Here is a 25,792-nt window from a genome sequence, read left to right on the forward strand (position 1 = left end):
GGTGCTCAATTAAATGCTTGTTGAGTGACTAAAGAACTGCCTCTGGGAACTGGCTGTGGAAGTACACATCTAGAAGACCTGGGGAGTTCAGAGAGGAAAGCCCCAGACCAGTGCTTTGTGGTGCCCCTTTTTTAAAGCCAATGTACTGACTTCTGCTTTGTTTTTGTTTTTTTTTTTTGTTTTTTTTAGGTGGTATTTGAGGTCACAGTATAGTAGGTAATAAGTAATTTGGAGAGGTTGGGGCTAAGGGAAAAATAGTGAAAATAATTATAGCTGATATGTATTGCTGACATCTGGTTCTATTAATAAACTTCATGTAGCTAATTTCACTTAATGCTCATAACCACATATGAAGTAGATACTATCATCATCATACTTATTTGCGAATGGGAAAGGGTAAAGATACTCAAAACAAGGTCACATATTTAGTAAGTGGCAGTACTGGGATTGAAACCTGGGTTTTTTTTTTTACTTTAAAGCATGTGTACTTCTCGACTTCACTATACTACTCCCTTCACGAACTTAGGTTTTATTAGAGCTCTGATAGCCAAACCACTATGTACAGGTGCCTGGGGGAAAAAGCCAGGCCAACTTCAGGGGCTTCTTAGTATAAGAGTTCATTTGAAATAACTACAGTGAAAACTCAGGGTCTTGGGCAAAGGAAGTTCATGTTGTGTATCTTCCTTTAAGATTACTTTTTTGTCACAAAACAGAAGAGTCTACCTACCACAGAATGGACAAAAGTTCTGATGAATTTTGCACCTGACAGGGAGAGTTAGTCAAGGGCTAAGGCCCAAACAGAGGAGGGTTATTCAGTCCTATTTACACCTCCACAGGGCCTTTGCAAATTGTCCTGCCTTCCTAAGGGTCTATGCTAATTTGGGTGACAGCTTTCAAATGAGTGGCAGGGAAAGGTTTATTTCTGGAGATTTCCAGATTCACAGCTATTCACATGTTCTCCAGAAACTTAGTTTTTTCCCTTTGTCATTTACTATTGCTATTCCATAACAGCACGGGACTTGGAAATTTTATTCCCATCTCTGACTTTCTAAATAAGCTACTTTCAACTACAACAACATCAAGAAAATAGGGTCAGCTCTTCTATGGTCTGTTATTATAAAACCACAGATGGTTCTGAAACTACCAGTTTAGCCAAGCACTCAAAGCTCTTGCTTCGTAAGTTTAACCCAATGGCTTTTCCTATCTGATCCCATCTTTATCACTTCTGTCACTTCAGTTACACAAACTGATGAACCAGTCTAGTCCGAGTCTCTCTGGTTTTTGGAACAGCAGCCTGTACACTGAAAAAGCCCTTTCCTGTCTTCTCCATAAACCACACCCACCACTGACATTCCAGTTTAGTCCTCCTTCTTGATATTTTCTCTAATCAGCCTTCTTAGAGATAATCTTCTCTTCCCCGAACTTTTACACTATGTACCATTCCTTTGGATCTTGGTGTTTATTACCTTGCATTGCTTATTAACGTCCATGCCTATGGCTCTGAGAATCCTAAATGGAGTGCTAATTCTTGAGGATCAAACCAGCTTTAAAATTTCAGTGTCTTCCAAAGTACTTAGCACAGTGCCTTGTATATCTAAAAAGTCACTGAAATTTAAGGGTACTTATATTAAGACTATGTTGTTATTTATATTGATATTTAAGCAAGCTAAAGATGGACTCTTCTCCTAAAAAATGAAAAGTGTGGAGTTCCCATTGTGGCTCAGCAGAAACGAATCTGACTAGCATCCCTGAGGATGCAGGTTCCATCCCTGGCCTCACTCCAGTGATTAAGGATCTGGTGTTGCTGTGAGCTGTGGTGTAGGTTGCAGATATGCCTCGGATCCTGCATTGTTGTGGCTGTGGTGCAGCTCTGATTTGACGCCTACCCTGGGAACCTCCATATGCTGTGGGTGCAGCCCTAAAAAGACCAAAAAAGAAAAAAAAAAAAAAAGAAAGAAAAGAAAAGTGTGATAATAAGGTCAAATTTTAATTTGAAATTTGAAACTCACAAACATGTGGGTTACCTGCCTTCAAGTACAAAATGAAGAATTTACCTACTGGCCAATAAAAATTTTAATACTTTTTATTTCTGAATTTTGAATATAGAATTGGTCTGCTCTGTGAGAAGTAAAGTCAGTGATGAAACGTTGGTTTTCCTTCTGAACTCTATAACTTGAGGTTTTTATGTCAATCCTAAACTACTATAAAGGATTTTCCAATATGTTAAGTCATCATCTATGTAATTTTACTCTCTGTTGTGAAAATGTGGTGGGGTTTCCTTTATATCTAGGCACTTCAAATGAATACCTTTCTTTTCTTTCTGAGGTCTCTAAGGAAAAAAATCAAGAACTATCATGAATTACTGAAAACATGAAAATTTGAAAAAAGAATTAGAATTCTCATTTTATTTAGAAAGGGTCTTGGTTACCCCAATTAAAAGAATGCTTGATAGAAGATAATACATTGTTTTGTTTTGGGGGAGAGTGATTTAGAAATCATAGTTCACTGTGTAATCACAGAACTTTGTTTTCTTCTTAATGTTAATTTACATACTCTCGAAAAGGCAGAGAATGGTACCTATGGAGACTTCCTCCAATGCTAAATTTTATCTTAAAATTGTAATAGATTTTGCTTTTGAAAATTGAAACTTCAAGCGTAATGGCTAAGAGAAATCATCAAATTGATAAATATCAGAAACTTGAGCATTTAAAATATTAAGCGTATAGCACCATTGGTTCCTTGATGATATATATTTAATACGTAGCTTAATTCATTCTGCATTAATCTTGAGCTCTGAAAAGGACTCAATGCCTAATTGATGTTTTCTGTCTTCTAAATCATCTTTAGAGATATCTCACTGGATCCTTCTAACAACTCTATCAGGTAGTTGTGGCAGATTCACTAGATGAGGAAAACGAGGTTCCATACAGGCCAGAGTTTCTCAACCTCAGCCTGTTAATATCTCAGGCTGGATAATTAATTGTTACAGGGGGTTATCTTGACCTGTGCATTTTTGGATGGTTAGCAACATCCCTGGTCCCCACACACTAGATGCCAGCAGCAACCTGCCCTCCCATCAGTTGTGACAACTAAAAATGTCTCCACACATTAACATATGTGTTCTGAGGGGCAAAGCTCCCCTGGTTGACAAGGACTGGTATAGACCCATGGTCACATAGCAATCGGCAGAGCTAAGATGGGAACTGGATCCTGGAGTTCCTTGGTACAGAAGCTCAGACCTCTCCATCATCTTGTCTGCGACATGCATCCTAGAACATGTGTCTGTGACCTGGGTCTCCCAGCTGACAACTGAAAGTTCCATCCCCAGTTAAGAGTCACCTTCTCTTTTTGATATACCATCATCTTCATGAACAAAATGCTTCCTCCTTAGAATACCGAGGCAATTCTCTTTTTGTTACCTGTCACTCTTCTTACAAATTTTTATGTAAATTGCACATGGAAACTTAAAAAGAAATCCACTTACCGCTTTATAAAGTTGGCAAAAAGTATCCGATGTGAGTATCCCAGTCTTCGAATTCTCGCTGTTTCCAGAATGCCTGTGTAGCGAAGCTGTAGCAGAACTTTCTCTTTGTCATATTTTCTTGCCTGACGTTCATTATTTGGTTTGATGCAGCGGACAAAGTGAGGCTGGCCCACCACCATTTTAGATAACAAATCCATCAGAGAATACTATAACGTGCAACAAAAAGTAAATTCCCAGCATAGCATAAAAAAAACTTATGAGCTTGTAGGTCTATCCTTTCATTACAAGAATAAAATCTGAAAACTGAGTGTTAATCAGTAATTCACAATAAGTGAGGGAAATATGTATTATGACATCTTTATTTATAGTAATTTTTAATAATACATATTTACTCATAAAAATATAGAGGTAATAACTAGGAATGTAGTTACTAAAAGGTTGCCTGTAAATTCTTAAGGCACCTTTAATTAATAGATAAAATTATTTTTGATACAGCTCTTTTGGAAGTAACTATACTTTCTCAGGGAAACTTGCCAAATTATAATATTTAGACACACAGTCTGGTTTCCTCCTTATGCTATTAATTTCCTCGACTTTTTTTTTTTATAGAAAGTATGCAAGTAAACACTTTAATCCCTGTCAGTATTATTTCCTAGTTTAAAATAAGGACTGAGAAGTTTAAGCATTTTAATATATAGGATACAGTTATAAAAATAAGCAAATCCACTTAGGTACCCTAATTTGCTTCAGTTTGATAATTTTCTTATTTATTTTAGAAATATTTTAATCACATAGATATGAAAATTATTTTCTGCAGCAACACATTATTAAAACAGAAGCCAACTTCTGGACAACTAAGTATGTAACATATTAGGATAATCATGGTTCAGCTAAAAGTGGAGTCTCATAAAACTAGTATGTCAAAGACCAAGATTACAACTTGTTGGCAGGGTAATGAATGTGTAGGCATAGATAGCTGTTGACAGCTGGAGCCCCTTTACTGTGGGACATACAAAGCCTGGGGTGCCAAGCCAGTGCAAACCCAATCCTGTAACTGGGCAACTGACAAAGCATTGGATTTGCATGCTTTCCTCTAGGGCACTGAGACTCAGCTGTGTGCTTCTTTAAATAGCTGGGTCTCATAGATCCTTTCATTACACCTATCTGTGAGTCATCATTGCTTCCGTGATGCAAACATCTGTCAAGCATTAGAGATAGAAAGGTAATATACAAGTCTGTTGGCATTTTGAGCAAGAGCTCCCTGCAGTTTAGGCACTGGTGTTTCTTAGGGACCAAGGCAGAGTGTTACATTTATTTATGCTCCTCTGAAGAATGAAAAATAACTTAAAATACATTACATACTATATGGAATATCTTTTACTACTTTTCACCGCAGCCGGAGGTGTACAACAATGTTGTGAATGAATGGTTTAAACGTACACACACCATTCAGTGACAGTGGCACGATAATGGTCTTGCATAACATACCCAAATTAGAAAATAATCTGGTTGTAAATATTCTCAGTCATTCAGCTCTGTAGCCTGCTGTAAGGTGGATGTACTGGCAGCAAACATGAGATATTAAGCACATAAATAGACTAGGTGCTACTCAAAGGTGATGAAGCACACACTATCTGCTATGGGCTTAGGACCCGAGGAATATTTAATAAAGCTACCCAGTTAGTTTTAAATGTATTTCATGATTCTGTTAGGGAATACGATTTATTCACTGAATACAGAGTAAATTTAACTCAATTTCGTCCTCTTCTCCTACAGTAGATGATAACATTAATAATCTCTAAGTTTTAGGTGGTATTTTATTAATTTTCACTGGATGGTTAATACAACTTTATCAGAATAGATAAATAAGAACTGGGTCCAGGAAGGAAGGCAGCGTAATCTAGAGTTTGTTCTCCAGAGCAGAGAGAAAATGAAGTGCTTCTTTTCTTTCCTATCTCCTATCTTGTCCAAAGAAGAAAGGTCACCTAGACTCTATGCTCAGGACACAGTGACTCACATCCTTGGCATGTTACTGTACTTCCCCTTCTCCTTGCCCCATGTCTATACTAGCTCTGGTTTTCTTTTGAGGTTTTTCAGCTCATCTAGGTACAGGGAGGTACAGGACGAAATGGATGCTCAGCCTTGTCCCACCTGCCACGCTAAGATCATTTAGGAGCGGACAGGAGGATGGATAGTTATCATACCATTGAATGAAAATCCCCTTATGGTTTTATTCTAGTGGAAAGGTGTTTGGTTCTATGGACAATTTTTAACCAAGCCGTAGACCTTCATTAGGATTAACCTAGTATGCAATAATTTTATCAATAAAATACAAAGGTAAACCAATCCATAGGTTTTTGACAATACACTGATATATCCTGTATCTAACAGACAGTAAATGGAATACAACAAAAATTCTCTTCTGCTAAGAGCACTCTGGTATTTGTTACTTACTTTTAATCTGTGACTCTCATTGAGAATAAGTAACATGCCTAAATACAACACATTGTAATTTAATGTCTTACTCTAAAATATGATGCAACTGTTTGCGTTTTCATGTTGGTTGTCTCTCTGGCATAACGTGTGGCTTCTCCAGTTTCACCCTAAGACCAAGAAAGACAGTGATGGTTTAGCACCTAGTGTACGTTATGATCTATGGGGAGCTCATGGAATTTTCCATGGTCTATGCCTTCATATACATAAAATAGCAGAATGCTGAATTTTTACTTTAGGTAATTGTTCTGTCAGTCTCTGGATTTTAATGAGTCTTGCCTAGAATGTGAATATCTCTGATCTTAGTTTTAATTGGTCTGAGTGTAACATTAATTATAAGTGAAGAGTTAGGAATATATCAGAAATGCATGATTATTTTAGTGACTAGTAGTAATATGGACATAAAATAAATATCTGTTTAAGTAGAAAAGAAAGATCAAAGGGAGAAAACAAAGGGAAGGGCTGTTGACTCTTAGCATACAAATATTTCCATTGTAAAGGTTAGATTCTTAGACTCACTGCCATGAAAAATACATCTTCTTACCTTTGACAGGTTGATTGATTTTTCTGAAGTTCTCATTTGATAGTTTATTATATTTTTTGTTTTAGAATGTGGCAGATTACCTATGGGAAGGTAGATAAAATTAATATGCCTTTTAGATTCCTTCTGGGCTAGAAGGTCCCTCCATTTACTTCAATATTTTAAAAAAGCATTGTTTTTTTAAAAAGTATAGTTGATTTACAATGTTATGCCAATTTCTGCTGCATAGCAAAGTGACCCAGTCATACATGCATATACATTCCCTTTCTTATATTATCTTCCATCATGGTCTATCCCAAGAGACTGATATAGTTTCCTGTGCTATATGGTAGGATCTCACTGAAAACAAGCATTGTTGGTCCCCCAATCTTCATACTCACATGCTTGGTTAACCAGTTATTGGAACATTTAGGGAAAAAATAGTATTATGTGAAAATTTATAATAAATTCTATATTCAGAAAAAAAACCCTCCAGCTTAGAGAATAGAAAAGGTAGAGGTAAGTGCTGCATTTGTTTTTTTTTTTTTTTTTTTTTTTTTGGCTGCACCTGAGGCTGCAAAAGTTCCTGGGCCAGGGATGAACCCAAGCCATAGCAGTGACAATGCCAGATCTTTAATCTGATGAGCAGAACTCCCTAGATTTTCTTTTATTTGCTCTAAAATATGAGGTAATTTCCACAGCAAATATAATACTCAATGGAGAAAAATTGAAAGCCTTCTCACTCAAATCTGGAACAAGACAGGGATGCCCACTCTCACCACTGCTCTTCAACATAGTTTTGGAAGTTCTAGCCACAGCAATTAGACAAATAAAAGAAATAAAAGGCATCCAAATAGGAAGAGAAGAGATAAAGCTGTCACTGTATGCAGATGACATGATACTATATATAGAAAACCCTAAGGAGTCAACCCCAAAACTACTTGAACTGATTAATAAATTCAGCAAAGTAGCAGGATATAAGATTAACATTCAGAAGTCAGTTGCATTTCTGTATACCAGCAATGAAATATTAGGAAAGGAATACAAAAACACAATACCTTTTAAAATTGCACCCCCAAAAATCAAATACCTGGGAATACACCTGACCAAGGAGGTAAAGGACTTATGTGCTGAGAACTATAAAACATTAATCAAGGAAATTAAAGAATATATAAAGAAATGGAAAGATATTTCATGCTCCTGAGTTGGAAAAATTAATATTGTAAAAATGGCCATACTACCCAAAGCAATCTACAGATTCAATGCAATCCCCATTAAATTACCCATGACATTTTTCCACAGAACTAGAATAAACAATCAAAAAATTTATGTGGAACCACAAAAGACCCAGAATTGCCAAAGCAATCCTGAGAAACAAAAACCAAGCAGGAGGCATAACTCTTCTAGACTTCAAGCAATATTATAAAGCCACAGTAATCAAAAGAGTGTGGTACCAGTGCCAAAACAGACAGACAGACCAATGGAACAGAGTAGAGAACCCAGAAATAAACCCTGACACCTATGGTCAACTAATCTTTGACAAAGGAGGCAAGAACATAAAATTGGAAAAAGACAGTCTTTTCAGCAAGTACTGCTGGGAAACCTGGACAGCTGCATGCAAATCAGTGAAACTAGAACATACCCTCACACCATGCATGAACGTCAACTCAAAGTGGCTGAAAGACTCAAATATAAGACAAGACACCATCAAACTCCTGGAAAAGAACATAGGCAAAACATTCTCTGACATCAACCCTATGAATATTTTCTCAGGTCAGTCTCCCAAAGCAACAGAAATAAGAGCAAAACCAAACCAATGGGACCTAATCAAACTGACAAGCTTTTGCACAGCAAAGGAAACCAAAAAGAAAACAAAAAGACAGCTTGCAGAATGGGAGAAAATAGTTTCAAATGATGCAACTGACAAGGGCTTAATCTCTAGAATATATAAACAACTTATACAACTCAAAAGCAAAAAAGCCAATGACCTTTTTTGGGTCATTGGGCAAAAGACCTGAATAGACATTTCTCCAAAGAAGATATACAGATGGCCAACAAACACATGAAACAATGCTCAACATCACTGATTATTAGAGAAATGCAAATCAGAACTACCATGAGATACCACCTTACACCAGTCAGAATGGCCATCATCAGTAAGTCCACAAATAACAAGCACTCAAGGGTTGTGGAGAAAAGGGAATGTAAGCTGCACTGTTGGTAGGAATGTAAGCTGGTACAGCCACTATGGAGAACTGTATGGAGGTACCTTAGAAAACCACACAGAACTACCGTATGACTCAGCATTCCTACTCTTGGGCATATATCTGGACAAAACTTTCCTTAAAAAGACACATGCACCCGCATGTTCATTGCAGCTCTATTCACAATAGCCAAGACATGGAAACAACCCAAATGTCCATCAAGAGACGATCACATTAGGAAGATGTGGTATATATACATAATGGAATACTACTCGGCCATAAAAAAGAAAATAATGCCATTTGCAGCAACATGGATGGAACTAGAGACTCTCATACTGAATGAAATAAGTCAGGAAGAGAAAGACAAATACCGTATAATATCACTTATATCTGGAATCTAATACACAGCACAAATGAACTTTGCCACAGAAAAGATCATGGACTTGGAGAATTGACTTGGGGTTGCCCGGGGGGGGAGGGAGTGGGAGGGATCTGGAGCTTGGGGTTATTGGATGCAAACTATTGCTCTTGGAATGGACTTACAATGAGATCCTGCTGTGTAGCACTGAGAACTATGTCTAGATGCTTACATCGCAACACAACAAGGGAGGAAAAATTATGTATATATGTATGTGTAACTTGGTCCCCATGCTGTACAGTGGAAAAAAAAATATGAAGTAATTATGATAAAGGGAGCAATTTGCTTTTTTTTTGCATGTGTGTTAAATGGAATCTGACATTTTTTGATGCAAATGTAAGCTTTACAATGGGCCTTAAAAATCATATGGATTATTAATTCACATGAAGTGGTTATAAGCAAATCAAGTAGGGTTGAAGGCAAAGGACATTTTCAACCTAACATTGAGAAATATGTGCCTGGCGTTAGGGTTATACAATTGTACACAACCCAAAGCCATGGAAAATCATGGTTTAACAAAAAAAAAAAAAAAAAGTCTTTTGAAGCCAGAAGATCTGGGTTTGAATACCAGCTATGGTGCTCAATTTTGGATCATTTACTAAGTTTCTGAGTTACAGTTTGGATAATAATGCCTACTTCACAGAATTTTGATGAGAGGTGACACTATGTCTGACACATACCAGGAAATATTAAATCACTTTCACTCTTTTCCCAAAGAATGATCCAAAAGCTGCCCACACCTGACACAGCAGGTAACTGAGAACTCTTTGGAGGTGACTTATTGGACTCTTTTAGTAAGTAGCCAGGACACCACCGTATTTCCTGGCGAGTGCTTCGAATACATTTCTGTAAAGAAAACCTAGCTTCTTTACATTTAGTTTTATATTTTCTTCAGGTGATCTGGGCAGAGGCTATTAATATATGCATATTTAGTGAGCTGAAAGCAAACCAACATGAAAAACTGAGGATTACACTCATAAAAATCACAGAGGCAGAAACTACTTGAGTGGGCGTGAGAAACCTTCACAATGAAAGGAAACTGGAAAAAGAAAAAACCAACTCACACACAAATAAATGAAAGGAAATTGCCTTATCTTACCTGTTTTTGTCAGAGGGTTGCTGACTAGCTGCCTAATTACACTGTTTTCTGATGACCTCAAAAGCAGCACAATATCAGTTGGAAGAGTGTCTCTATTTTTAGCCAAGAACCCACTCGCATTATAGGTGACCTGTTGACAAAGTACGTTGTCATCATCTTCACAATCAACGTCATCATCCTTACCATCATCAGCATCAGCAGCAGCATCATTATCAATAGATGTTTATTGAGAGTTTCCTCATTGCTGAGTGACACACATACAAAATTTATAAAAGTAGTCCCTTACAACTTGGTTGGAAAAGCGAACCTCTCCAGGTTTCCACTGTTATCTTTTCAGAGAAAAATGTGTGTCCCACTGATTTTATTGATTTGAAATGATCAAAGAGTTTTGATTCCTCCCATTTCTTATGGTGGAAATTCTCTGTGTTTCCCCTTCTCTGTTTGGAGGGTTAGGGCCATGAAGGTATTCTCATTTCTCTGATAACTGACTCGCCTGCAGTGCAAAGGCCTTTATACATTTTGTCTCAGTGGTAGTATGGTCTAAATACACTGTGGATATTTGTGTTGCTGGCACTTTTAAATAATTTGGAGGTTTTTTTTGTTTGTTTGTTTTGTTTGTTTTGTTTTGTTTTTGCTTTGTAGGGCCACACCTGTGGCATATGTAAGTTACCAGGCTACGGGTTGAATCAGAGCTATAGCTGCTGGCCTACACCACAGTCAGAGCAATACCCAGATCTGAGCCGTGTCTGTGACCTAAATCACAGCTCACGGTAACACCAGATCCTTAACCCACTGAGTGAGGTCAGGGATTAAACCCACATCCTTATGGTTACTAGTTGGGTTCGTTACCCTTGAGCCATGATGGCAACTCCAGACCTTTTAAAGACGGTCTGGAGGACGGTCCCATGTGATTGTTGTCAGGGACTGAATTGTTCTCGTCCATAATTAGTATGTTGAAAATCTAATCCCCAATGTGACTGTGTTTGGGAACAGGGTGTATAAGGAGGTAAAAGTGGTTAAATGGATTGTATGGGGTCTATAGAGAGGTAGATGAAGGTTATATAAGGCTGGGGGGGGGGGTTTAATCCCATAGGGCTGGTGTTCTTATAAGAAAAGGACAATATAGCAGAGAGCTCTCTCTCCCGCTCACAGGTACACAGAGAAAAGGCCACATGAGGGCACAGAGAGAAGGTAGCCGTCTGCAAACAGGAAGAGAGGCCTCACAAGATACCAACTCTGCTGGCACCTTGATCTTGAACTTCCAGCCTCCAGAACTGTGAGAAAATAAATTGTTGGTTAAGCCACCCAGCCTCTGGTATTTTTGTTATGGGAGCCCAAGAAGACTAATATAGTTGTTAAAAACAGCTAGATAAAATGATCACAGGAAATTCTTTTTTTTGTTTTGTTTTGTTTTTTTCTGGGGCCGCACCCATGCCATATGGAGGTTCCCAGGCTAGGTGTCTAATCAGAGCTGTAGCTGCTAGCCTACACCACAGCCACAGCAATGTGGGATCCTTAACCCACCGAGCAAGGCCAGGGATTGAACCCGAAACCTCATGGTTCCTAGTCGGATTGATAACCACTGAGCCATGACAGGAACTCCAGGAAATTCTTAAAGTATGTTTTAAAGGAGGCTTATTTGGAAAAATCATGTGCAGACAATCATGAGAAAGGCTATAACTATATTTAAGGCAGACTTTTGTTTTCAGGGACAAAAGTCTGTGACACATTGGCTGACCCAGATGTTGTAGTAGACTAGAATGCTCGGGGTTCTGTGCTCTTTTATTTTATTTATGCATTTCTCATTCCATACATTCCTTCTCGACTTGAATATCTTTTAGCCCTCCAATATTTATAATATCATTGTGAGGGAAAGACCTGTTATTTTCCACAGAAGGGAAAGAATGTTTTCTGGGTGTAGGATAACATATCTGAGGTTTGCTCTGGTGTGGGAAGGCATATCTATCAGTGCATAAACACTGCTTCCTCCAACTGTATGACAGTCCATCAGCTACTTCTAATTAATCAGCTCAGTTAACTGGCCACACCTTCAGCCTGGCACCTTTTCTTGTTGGGAAGGAGGAGACATAAAGGCTGCAGTAGACAGAGAAGCATCTTAAGTCTGAAGAAGGAAGTTGATAAAGGTTCCCAGGTACTATTTAAAACAGGAAAAAAAGCAGATGTCCATTGCCAGCCAATCTCATCCCAAGCCAGATCTTAGGATCAGAAAGATGGACTCAGAGTTCCCGTCGTGGCGCAGTGGTTAACGAATCCGACTAGGAACCATGAGGTTGTGGGTTCGGTCCCTGGCCTTGCTCAGTGGGTTAACGATCCGGCGTTGCCGTGAGCTGTGGTGTAGGTTGCAGACGCGGCTCGGATCCTGCGTTGCTGTGGCTCTGGCGTAGGCCGGTGGCTGCAGCTCCGATTCGACCCCTAGCCTGGGAACCTCCATATGCCGCGGGAGCGGCCCAAGAAATAGCAAAAAGACAAAAAAAAAATAAAATAAAATAAAAAAAAATATTTTTGGCCATAAAGTTCATGGCCTTACTATTCAATGAAAGACTAAAGAGAGACTCAGTTAGAATGCTTCAGAGTTCTTACCTTTCCTGCATAATGGTGAATTCCAAAACTGAGCTCCATTCTTTTAGGTCTCCAGAAGTACTGTGATTTCAGATTATCTTCAAATTTTTCTGTAGAAAAAAATTTAACTCCAATATCAAGCACAGAGGAGGGCCTCAAAAAAATACTGGTTGACAGACTCATCTTTTTTTTTAACTATAAAATGGACAATGTGCAGTGAAAAAACATAGGAAGTTATATACAGCTATTACGTGCAGATTTGTAATATAATTATAAAACATTAGGGCAAAACTTGAGATCAAGAATGAGCATGAGAATCATCTGGAGGGCTTGCTAAACTAGACTCCCACCCCTAGAGCTTCTTACTCAGTAGTTCTGGAGTGGGATCCAAGAATTAACATTCCTAGTAAGTTCCTAGTGATGTTCTGGGTCTGGGGACCACATTTTAAGAACTACTGTTATGGAGGAAAGAAACCACATGCTTGAGATTGTCCAGAGAGCTTTGTGAAACATAGCTGAATGCAAAGCCATGAGCCTAGAAATTTGTATTTTGGCTCTCTTTCTACAAGAGGAGCTACATGTTGTTGTTGATTACATAGGAAACACAGTAAGATCATAAAGTATTTATACAACAGTTTTACCAACACAAGTTCTCTATTGTTTCATGAACTCGAAGGTACATTTTAACATCGAAATCAAGTGATGACTATGAAATGAGTTCCCTACAACTTTGGGGTTATTTTCTTTTCCATCTAGTATTGCCCAACTAGGAGAAAATAAGCCCTTCAGAGAGTCAAAAGGAAGCAACATCACACATTTCTTGCTTAATGGTAAGAAACAGAATCTACATATTACCAATGGTAAATGAGGGGAAAAAATGTGGATCTAAATTTTCTGCGAGTATTTAGTATACATAGTACGTGCCTCTTATATCAGGGAACACAATGGTTTTTTTCACTGGCACAACATTGTTAATCAACTAACTTTAATTTTAAAAATTGCATCAAAAAAACCAGCCAGACATGCTAAAATATGAGGACTAATCAAAAGTCAAAAGAAAATAAATGACAAAAAAAGGATTACAGGAGATCCAGGTATTGAAGTTATAAAACATGACTTTAGAATAAATGTGATTAATGTGTTCAAAAAATCAAATATGATAGAGAATTTCAGTAAAAATCAAGAAAGCATAAATAAAAAACTAAATGGATCCACAAATAACAAGTGCTGGAGAGGGTGTGGAGAAAAGGGAACCCTCCTGTACTGTTGGTGAGAATGTAAATTGGTGCAACCACCATGGAAAACAGTATGGAAGTACCTCAGAAAACTAAATATAGAACTACCATATGACCCAGGAATCCCACTCTTGGGCATATATCTGGACAAAACTTTCCTTGAAAAAGACACATGCACCCGTATGTTCACTGCAGCACTATTCATAATAGCTGAGACAAGGAAACAACCCAAATGTCCATCAAAAGAGGAATGCATTAAGAAGCTGTGGTATATATACACAATGGAATACTACTCAGCCATAAAAAGAATGACATAATGCCATTTGCAGCAACATGGATGCAACTAGAGACTCATATTAAGTGAAATAAGTCAGAAAAAGAAAGATACTATATGATATCACTTATATCTCGAATCTAATATTTGGCACAAATGAACCTTTCGACAGAAAAGAAAATCAGGGATTTGGAGAACAGACTTGTGATTGCCAAGGGGAGTGGGAGGGAGTGAGAATTTGAGGTTAATAGATGCAAACTATGCCCTTTGGAATGGATAAGCAATGAAATCCTGCTGTATAGCACTGGGAACTATGTCTGGTCACTTTTGATGGAGCATGATAATGTGAGAAAAAGAATGTATATATGTATGTGGGACTGGGTCACCTTGCTGTACAGTAGAAAATTGACAGAACACTGTAAACTAGCTATAATGGAAAAAATAAATATGATTAAAAAAAATAACCAAATGGAAAAGAACTGATATACTCAATTAACAACTTAATGACAAACGAGATTAATTTACTGGTATATCATTAAAATTTAAAACTGTTTAAAATGTTTTTTTCAGATACTTAAAAAATTTTAAGTTTTTTTAAAAATTTAATTTAATATCAGATAGCTGAAAAATCTGTTTTTTAATCTAAAGTTTTTTCAAATTTAAAATTTAAAAAATTTTAACCATTTTAGATGATATCCTCCTTAAATATTACATACACATCTCTGCCACTCAAAGAGAAAAATGAATATGTTTAACCGTTCTTGATGACTCAGGATTATTACCATGAACATGGATTAACATACTATGACTTAGAGGTTATTAAGGAATTTGAGGTTATTTGCCTATATTGGATAAACAACTAGAACACCATAGATGAATTTATTTCCTCCCTGTTATGTAGCTCTTTTCCAGTTACGGAGCTGTCCTTTTCCCATGCCCTACAATTTCTAATTTGGGGCTAGATAATTTCTAAGGTCATTTCTAACATAAAACCCTATAGCTGTGCTCTATCATCATAGAAGGAGAAGTCCAATGTTGAAACTTGTTTAATTCATCAGTGAATATTTCACTCTTTTCTAAATATTCACCGTCCACATATTAGATCCAAACTATCTTCTTTAAAGTTAGATATGTGGCTTTGTCATAGCTATTTCCTACTAAATAATTTAAAAAATTAAAAAGTCATTCAAAATTACATGACTGCATTACATGAAAACTATGTAGACATACTGAGTTTAAAACTCACCTACAAGAGTCTGGTCAGTGGCCTTGGGGAATCTACTTTCTTCATCAAGGAGGGACAGTAAACCCATTGGCTTCTGCAGGAACATATCTAGGAGAGGCCGGTTATCTTCATATTCAATAACTCTAGCATCGACGTCTTCATTTAGGTATTCATTCTATAACAGGACAGGACATGTACAGAAACGCTTCAGATTTTTTTTTTTTTTTTTTTTTTGGTCTTGTTGCTATTTCTTTGGGCTCCTCCTGCGGCATAGGGAGGTTCCCAGGCTAGGGGTCCAATCGGAGCTGGAGCCACTGGCCAACACCAGAGCCACAGCATGCAGGATCCGAGCCGCATCTGCAACCTACACTACAGCTCATGGCAATGCCGGATCGTCAACCCACTGAGCAAGGGCAGGGACCGAACCCGCAACCTCATGGTTCCTAGTCGGATTTGTTAACCACTGCGCCACGACGGGAACTCCCAGATTTTGTGAACAATATGTAACTTGGCAGTAACTCCCTAAAATCCCACTTTACACATATTGCTCCCTATGGCATTCCCACTGTGACTCAGCGGGTTAAGGACCTGATGTAGTCTCTGTGAGGATGGGGGTTCAATCCTTGGCTTCACTTGGTGGGTTAAGGATCTAGCATTGCTGCAAGCTGCGTAACAGGTTGCAGATACAGCTTGGATCTGGTGTTGCTGTGGCTGTGGTGAAGGCCTCAGCTGCAGTCCCAGTTTGATCCCTAGCCTGGGAACTTCCATATGCCACAAGTGCGGCTGTAAAAAGAAAAAAAAAAAAAATCGCTCCCTATGACCTTGCCCTTAAACTAAGGGTGTCATTTTTTTTTTTTTTCCTCTCCCCAGAGCTTCTGGTTCATCAAAGTCAGTACTGATGATACTCAGAGTAGTAATAAAACTTTTTTAGTCTCAATGCTAGAATTATACGCATCTCAAGCTTTCACCATGCGGGAGATGATGTTTTTAAAGAATTGTAATAAAATTATGCTCTAGAATTTACAGAATGTTAATTAAGTCTATGTGAGGGCTATATCTCCCCCAATTTAAGCCTTTTATCTAAACTCAGAAATGCTGGATCTCTCAAGAACATAACTTTTCAGTCGTGATGACATTTAAACTGTTGGGAGTGAAGAGCTGTGGATAATAGAAACAACCAATGGATGGAGAACCCCAAGCATGTAGGTTCCTATTGGGCCTCTGCCACTTAACCAGCCGTTGAATCTTTCAGAATCTTCTTAGTCTTTAAATTTCCATTTTCTCAAATATTACTCAGCCATGAAAAGGAGGAAATAATGCCAACTGCATCAACATGGATGGACCCAGAGATTACGCTACTAAGGGAAGTCAGACACACAAAGAAAGGCAAATATTTGATATCACTCATATGTGCCATATAAAAAAAGATAAAATGAATTCATCTGCAAAATGTAAACAGACCTATAGACATAGAAAACAAGTTCATGGCTACCAAGGGGGAAACGGGGAAGACAAAAGATGAATTAGGTGATGGGATTAACATATATACACATTACTATATATAAAATAGACAATAAACACGGACCTGATGTGTAGCACAGGGAATTACACTCACTTTTTTGTAATAATCTATAAAGGAAACAAATCTGAAAGAGGATAAAAAAATATAAATATATATATGAATAACTGAATCTCTGTGCTCTACACCGAAAATAATACAATATTGTAAATCAACTATACTTCAATAAAAAAGGTGAAATGAAAAATAAATATTACGTTTAGAATGGATAAGCAGAGTTCCCATCATGGCTCAGTGGAAATGAATCCGACTAGCATCCATGAGGACACAGGTTCAATCCCTGGCCTTGCTCAGTGGATTAAAGATCTGGCATTGCTGTGAGCTGTGGAGTAGGTCACAGATGCGGCTTGGATCTGGCATTGTTGTGGCAGTGGCATAGGCTGGTGGCTACAGCTCTGATTCGACCTGAGGCCTGGGACCCTCCATATGCCTCAGGTACAGCCTTAAAAAGACAAAAGACAAAAAAAAAAAAAAAAAAAAAAAGAATGGATAAGCAATGAGGTCCTACGTACAGCACACTGAACTATATCCAATCTCTTGGGATGGAACACAATAGAAGATAGAATGAGAAAAAGAATTATATGTGTGTGTGTGTGTGTATGCCTGGGTCACTATGCTGTACAGCAGAAATTGACACAATTTTGTAAGTCAGCTATTCTCTAATAAAAATAAAATAAAATACAACAAAAAATAAATTTTCATTTTCTCCTATACTAAATGGAAGTAACAATCTTCACCTAACAAACTAAAAATATCAGGTACATTAATCATCATTTGCTGTTGAGCATATTGTCATACAAGATGAATAAAATAAACTAAAATAAAAGCAATGAACAATGAACTAAAATAAAAGCAATGAACAATCACTGTGTTGATGGCACCAGCACAACACAGATGGTGATGACTTATTTTACAAAGGGAACAGGAAGAAATGGGTTTCTATGATTTTTGCCTTCATACTGGGTTCCCAACCGCAGTGCTACGAACTATACAGGAAAAAACATACATTACCTCTGAACTATGGCCTGTAGTGATGCCTGGAGGGTACTCACTAGTTCTTAGGTGATAAAGCAACTCTTACTGGGGAAGTGTATCAAATAATCACTGACTGGAGCAGAATGTCTGGCGCCATTCACAAATTAAAATTACAGGTTATTTTCATTACTATTTTATATATTCTTTAATTCACTGACTATTTTCACTGCATATCTTTTAATAAGGCACTGTGACGGGTGATAAAAGAAATGTTTAAAACCAATTCCCTGTCCTCAGTGGACTTAAAATAAAACGTGTGATTAGTAAATATATACTCAAAATGCAAGGTTACACAGAATAGATAATGCTATGTATAATGTACATGAGTTCACAGAAAGATAATTTAGTTTTGGCATCTTCATGGAAGAATTTTAGCCAATGGTAGGTGGTGCATTTAATAAACCAAACTTTCAATCATTGCTTTAGGAGCCTTATAAAATTGAAATCACAGTTCAAGAGTGTCACCAGGAAAAAAATAAATATATATTTTTAATTAAAAGTAAACTGAATACATAAAAATGAGGCAGAATCCATTGGTCTAAAAAGTAGATCACCTGAAAGACATTCAGTTTTCCCAGTACAAAAAATGGAAACCATATTTGAAGTTTCACAGCTTTTTCACTTGAAGGTAACCTTGGGAGATTTACACAGACCCAGAATTACCTGACTGTCAGACACATTATACTGATAGCAGATTATAGCTGAAATGGCAACCGCAAAGTTCAAAAGAAATTTTGTATGTTTTAAACACAGAGCCTGTGAGGTTAAGGTCTAAATCAATGCCTTTGTCATTTCTACGTGCCTGTGTTCAAACTTACAGAAAAGTTGCAAGAACAGTACAAAGAATTCCCGTTTATCCAAATCCCCAATACCTAGCATTTTACCATGTTTGCTTTATCATCTGCTCTCCTTCTATACATGCATATTACTTTTAGCAATAATAGTTTATTGAAGTAACTACTAAAAAAAAAACAGAGCAAAGTGGTAAATATTCATGCTATAAAAACTTAAGGTCTTGATGTTAAATTAAACTGATGTTGGAATCTATTTCTTTCTGTATTTTCTATCCAAAGCTGATATCAATCGTCCTGTGCATCTTTGTATGAATGTTAATAGCAAGCCCCAGGGAATGTTGATTATCATTAACTTGAAAGATATAGGTCATTAATCCAGAATTGGACAAGTAACCTAATGATAAAGTTATTCTGGATAATTCCTAATAAAATGTGCTTGTTTTATTTTGCATATATTTAACAAACTTTGGAGAAAAGAGATTCAAATGATGCTCCCTAGAACAGCTTCCTTTTCAGAAAAAGAGGTATACGATACATGCGGAGATGAAAAATTTCACTGAGTCACTTTTTGTGTATGGTACCCATTCTTGAAAAGTCTTTAACAATCATAGTGGACTTTACAAATTTATATCCTATTGACAGATATTGGTTTAGGATAAGGAAGAACTTCAGTTAGAAATTTGGAAATGCAATTTTCTTTCTATACACCAGGATCTCTTCCACCTTAAACTTTTTCCTTTACTGTCATGTTTAAGTCTTCACCAAAAAATTTCTTTCAGTTTGGCAACAGAAAATAACTGAGGAAGTTCACATTGTGGCTCAGCAGTAATGAGCCCAACTAGTATACATGAGGATATGGGTTCGAACCCCAGCCCTACTCAGTGGGTAAAGGATCCAGTGTTGCTGTGAGCTGTGGAATAGGTCGCAGATGCGGCTCAGATCCCGAGTTGCTGTGGCTGTGGGGTAGGCTGGCAGCTATAGCTCTGATTCCACCCCTAGCCCGGGAACTTCCATATGCCATGGATATGGCCCTAAAAAGCAAAAAAAAAAAAAAAAGAAAAGAAAGAAAATAATAGAGGTTATCCCTGCACTGACGACATGTAGAAAACCACTGTAACTGTATATGAATCTACGCTCTAATTGTATATTTCATTCAAAATTATTTCAAATCATAATTGAAAGATTTAAAACATATTATCAAAATAAGCACCAAAACTCCCACATCACATTAAGGGTGTTTCAACAATGGAGAAGAAATAGATTGTGTGCAGCACGGGTGCTGAGTGAGGGATGGGGAGGACTCAGGAGCCCAGGAGGGGGCCTGCAGGGGTTGGAGGGGCAGAGTGGCACACTCAGCCAAGAGATGCTGCAGAAATGGTCCACATTCATCGGCTCACTTGGGTATCAGCTCCATACTCATTTGGTATGTGAGAAGTTCAAGCAACATTTGTGTGTGATCTCAAACAGTAACTTAAAACTTGGCCAAACCTTTATAAAGGAAGTATATGGTATACCAAGGGTTTCTTAAATGTATGGCTGTCAATGCTTAAGGAAAATGCCTATAAAATGGCCTTATTCCTTGGAGAGCTCACATAAGACAAATATTGCCATCACTGCATACATAGGGTGTACATAACAGGGAAGAAATCTGGGTATAAAATAAAAATTCACGTGTTGCAAGCACAACAATCTGAAAACATTTATAAGAAGTTCCTTTTGAACACCCACACATTTTTTTTTATCAGATGACTGATTCTTTTAACTTTATGATGTTAAAAAAATGTTGAAAGTGTAGATACTATATAATTGAACGAATTTTTGTTCTCTGTAATTGTTACAAATTATGTGCTGGAGCCCACACTCAAAATCTCAAAAGCTTTAAACTTTAGGATGTGAACAGCTGGAGATAAAATTTATACACATCACTTTCTGTGAGAAGCCTGAGCCATAATTGCAGTTATTGTTTCCATTATGTGCTGTAAATAGCTTCCTGCTTATAAAATGACTTCTGACTTTTAATTCTGAACCCATGGGTGCATATATAAATTATATATATATATATATATATGTACACACCCCCTTCACATACACCCAGACACACACACACATACATATATACACACAGCTTATTATTTAGAGAAACAAATATTAATACCTCACTAAAAAAAACTTTAGTTCAGTTAATAGCCAGAAAAATGTGCTACATGCATAGATCATAAAGCTCATCTGAGGTATAGACAGGCATGTGAGGAAGCAGAGTTAATCTTCAAGATTCTAGGACAATGCTTTGCAGCATCATACATGAGTTCTGGGTGCCTAATGGCCCCAAAGAACAATGGCCTTTGTTCCAATTCAAACTCATGTCCATGGGAGACAATCCATGGTTGGCATTCATCTCCCTTGATTTGAACTGTAAACTTCTAGGGAACAGGGCGCATTTCTTTTTGTACATTCTATACCACAAGGAATATACCACAGTACAAAATTAAAAGGACAAAACCCACCACTATAGCACCAGCAAGACTCTGACTGGAAGAGAACATCAAGCTTTCTATCACTCTAACTACTGTTGAGCTCCCTTTTATATAGAAGAAACCTAGAAAACCAGAAAACCTCAAAACAAAAACCCAACAAAAGCAAAATCTTGCCTATATAAGTACCATGGGGATTCACTGTGAGGGCTATTGCAAATAGACGCCTCCTTATCAGAAATGCAATGGCTTGTTTGCTCCTCTCTGAGCTGTTAATTAAAAGCTTTTTGAAAAATATGGAAGTAAATAGCCTGAGTCAAAATGTTATACAAATGGAATAGAGAAGGCTGAAAAATTAATACTTGTGGAATTAATAAAATTGAGAGAAAAGAACACTTTTCAGTTGCAACTTATTTAGAAGAGTTTGATTGAGTCTTGAATTTTAAAAGATTATAACAATACTCATTTATTTGCAGGAGTGGGGACCTAGATTATTATTTAATTTTCAAACTATTGTTTTCAGATATAAATTGTTCCTTTACATTTTATAAAGTCAAATGGTTCTTCCAGTGCTGTAAAAGTACAGAAGCTTAAAATATACATCAAATATTAGCTTCAAATGAAATCATAAATCATAAATTCTTTGGAGCTATATATTATGTATATTAGAAAAATAATATGACTCCAGACCAGCTCTCTTACACATTCTAAATATCTAGATAATGAGAAAAAAAAAGATAAAGTTCTGGGTGCTTTTGTTGTGGGTGAGGTTCTGAGGAATATAATTCATGTCTATAGAAAACTAGGTTTTGAGAAGAAAGGATGCATAGCCGCCAGTGAGTTGAAAGTGAGGTTCTCAGATTTAGGAATGTTTCAAAGGAATACAATTGGTTAGCTGTGGGCAACCATTCTGAGAAACAAAGCTATCCACTCAACAAACTAGGTCACTGTCATAAACTCTTTTACTAAAGATGTTAAAATACCTTCAAAATCAACTTTGCTATATATTATGTGCAAACTGAACCGGGGCTGAAAAAGGAAATGCCTTCAGCAAAACTTTAACTTATGTCCCGATGTTGTAGGACTGTCAATGAAAATAATATCTGTAGTTTAAGCAGGACCAGAAGTGGTTTCATCAGGGAAGATGCTGCCTGAGGCTTGCATCTTACTCCGACTGGACAGATTATTGGTATGTCCATGAAACTGAGACTACTATGTCTTCCTGATAAGCAGTAATGGCTTTATTAAATGAAGGAGTTCTTAGGTCAAATCTATGATTATGTTTGACCAGAAAAAGTGTGACCATGATTTTAATTAATGATCTGCATTAATAGTTGTTTCTCATGTATAGAAATTGCTATAAGTGCGCTCTCTTCACCTCTGATAGCTAATGCATACAGTTACATAAGCACTTCTGATTACAATTTTTTGCTTTCACAGGGATGTTACAGCGAAAGAAAACAATACCCAAACATGTGCACCCACAGGTTAAAATCAACAGAATCACTGAGTACTCTTGTGTCTACCAGATCACTGATTCACTTGACCACTCAGCTGCCAATGCTGGTCCATAAGATTATGAAGCAGGGATTCTTGAGTCCTTACCCAAGGAAGGCATTTGAAGGGATTGGGAATGGCCTTAATTCCTCAAAGTGCTTTGCATAATCTTGGATCCTGGTTGTATTTTTAATTTGTTGGAGGCAATTTTGAGTTGGTTTTGTCTTGAAAGCCTCTCAAGGATATTTTTTTTAAAGATCCGTACAGAGTAGTTTCATTTGTAGCAAGCCCATAGACAAAAGAATTAGGAGCCTTAGGATCATAAATGAAATTCAAAGCTATCAATCAAACTGAACTATAAACTAAAACATTCTATAAAAAGGGAAGAGCAAGTAAGTATTGAAAGATATGTACCTTAGTTTAAAGGTTAGTTCCAATACAACTAGATTCTAACCTCAACCACCCCAAAGAGAAGAATAACTGAAGTCTACTAACACAGGTTATTAAGTAGTCAGATGGGAAATAATACAAAAGTGCACCTGGTTCCATGAGGAGGTAATCCTAATAGATCTCTATCAAAAAGTGCAACCCCCCCAAATTTACTTATTTTGATTTCTCTTTAGAATGGATTCTGTGAACATTGTGAGTCATTAAAACAAGATGACATTGATTTAATAAACATTTACTGAACATTTTCTCTGGGTCAAGGCTCTGAAGATAAAAAAGAATCAAGACACAACCCTTGATCTAAAGGAGTTTTCAGCCTAGTGAGAGAGATAAAAAACGTAAACCAAATAGTACACTGTCAAATATTTTTATTGGACCATGGAGAAGGAAGGGATATGAATGTCTCATTGATTTTTTTTTTTTAGATTTCAGAAATGAGAAACGAAATGCAACAAAACATTTTTTGGCTTGAGTAAGTTGGTGGATAGAGATGTCATTCCCCAAGAAAGAATGTAAGTGAGAGGGAAAATGATGAGTTCAGCTCTGGATAAAGCTCCAGAAGCTGTCATAAAGGGAGGTGGTTCAGAGAGGCATGGGTTGGAGATGGGGATGGGACAGGTTCAGGGAGTGGAAACAGATTCTTTCCTAGTGAATGTGAGAAGAGGATCAAGGACAGAACTCCTTGGGAATGAGCATTTAGGGCAGTAATTCTCAACTTTGGCTGCACGCTAGAAGAGACTGGGAAACTTTAAAAACAGTGATGCCCAGGTCTTATTCCAAGGGATCTGACTTAACTGGACTGGGACAGGATCTGGGCAGTGGGATTTTACAAAGATACCTGAGTAATTCTAATATGCATCCAGGGATGGTGCAGGAAGAGTAAAGGAGGAACCCATCAAAGAAGAAGTGAAACAGAAGGTGTGCTAGTGATGCCTGAGGGATTTTCCAGAAACAGGAACCTGTGAAGAGGGTTGAAAATACAGAAAGACTAATAACATGGAGACCAAAATGCTTCTGATACTAATAACTGATGAGATTCAGAATAGCATAGCATTCAGAATAGCATGGGAGCAGTGGGGACAGGTACATAGCTGGATGCTATGGGCTCAATGGACCCAGGAGGGGAAGAAATCAATACATTACAATGAATATTGAATACACTTTCAAGGAGCTTGGTTGTGAAGGGAAGAGAGGGCCATGACTACAGACATGAGAGGGCTGGAGAAAGGTTTTGTATTCGAAGACTTTTCAGGGTTTCCACATGTAACTAGGTTAAAGGGTAGCACTGCTGAAGAGGAGTGGAGAAGGGGTGGAGAGAGAGGGCAAGAGAATGAATGTTTGATGAACAAGATCCTGGGGTAGATGAGAGCTGTGCAAACAAAGATAAAACCTTAAACTTTTGTCCCCCTTTTTTTTAATCTTTTGGTTTTTTAGGGCTGCACCTGTGGCATATGGAAGCTCCCAGGCTAGGGGTTGAATCAGAGCTGTAGCTGCCTGCCTACGCCATAGCCATGGCAAAGCCAGATCTGAGCTGCGTCTGCAACCTACACCACAGCTCACAGCAATGCCAGATCCTTAACCCACTGAGCGAGGGATTGAACCCGAAACCTCATGGTTCCTAGTTGGATTTGTTTCCACTGCACCATGACGGGAACTCCCTTATGTCCCTTTTTTGACCTAAGAAATGCCACAGTCCAAATTCTTTTTTGGTGACCACTGTTTTCAAAGTGCAATTTCAAAGTAAATTTGCAATAAACCTAATTATTTTGAATCAAAAGTGGTTCATGTACCTCTAATTTATTTCAAATTTAAACAAAAACTTCAGTTTTAATCAGTAAACACAATATTATTTAAAGGAAAACTGACATATAATGATATAAAATATGACTATTTCATTTAGACTTGATAAACTCATTTAAATAATTTTAATACTACTGTTTGGCCAAGTGCAATTCAAGTAAATCTCTGACTTTTGAGGCTGAATCATAAATTACACATTGTACTCTGACAAAATTACCACTTCATGGCATTTACATCAAATCCATTATCTTGCGTTCTGTTGCCTAGCTACTGGAATTCTGAAGTTAATGCATTTTAGATGGATATTTAAATTTCAAATAGAATTTTAGCAATGCAGTCTTCAGAAGGAGAAACTGCCGGACACATCTGCTTACATAAATTTCCAAAGCAAATGTCTTTGTTTGCAAGGGCTCAGACCTGCTAAGTTTTGGAAAAGAGTCCAGTGATTTGGGATGGAGGACATTCAACATTATGAATTAAGACACACTAAATTCATACTAACTTTTTGGAGAAAAGGAAAGTTTTTTGGTCTTTATTAAATGTTTGATGCTTTATATCTGTGATTTAGACTCTGCTTCATAGTACAATTCTGTATATAACACACACTGCATGCATCTATACTATAAATAATAGAGCA

The 25,792-nt window shown here is 37.3% G+C and overlaps 1 protein-coding gene across 1 annotated transcript in view; it reads right to left on the reverse strand.

Annotated features, from left to right (window-relative positions):
- Window positions 1–25,792, reverse strand: part of MYO3A (myosin IIIA) — a 231,457-nt gene that overhangs the window by 55,318 nt on the left and 150,347 nt on the right. Inside the window, 6 exon segments of the mRNA XM_021064905.1 lie at window positions 3,485–3,690; window positions 6,010–6,087; window positions 6,522–6,601; window positions 10,219–10,348; window positions 12,820–12,908; window positions 15,554–15,707. Of these exon segments, the coding sequence (XP_020920564.1) occupies window positions 3,485–3,690; window positions 6,010–6,087; window positions 6,522–6,601; window positions 10,219–10,348; window positions 12,820–12,908; window positions 15,554–15,707 (737 nt within the window).

The sequence above is a fragment of the Sus scrofa genome, chromosome 10 (assembly GCF_000003025.6).
Source record: "Sus scrofa isolate TJ Tabasco breed Duroc chromosome 10, Sscrofa11.1, whole genome shotgun sequence".
NCBI classification, from domain to species: Eukaryota; Metazoa; Chordata; class Mammalia; order Artiodactyla; family Suidae; genus Sus; species Sus scrofa.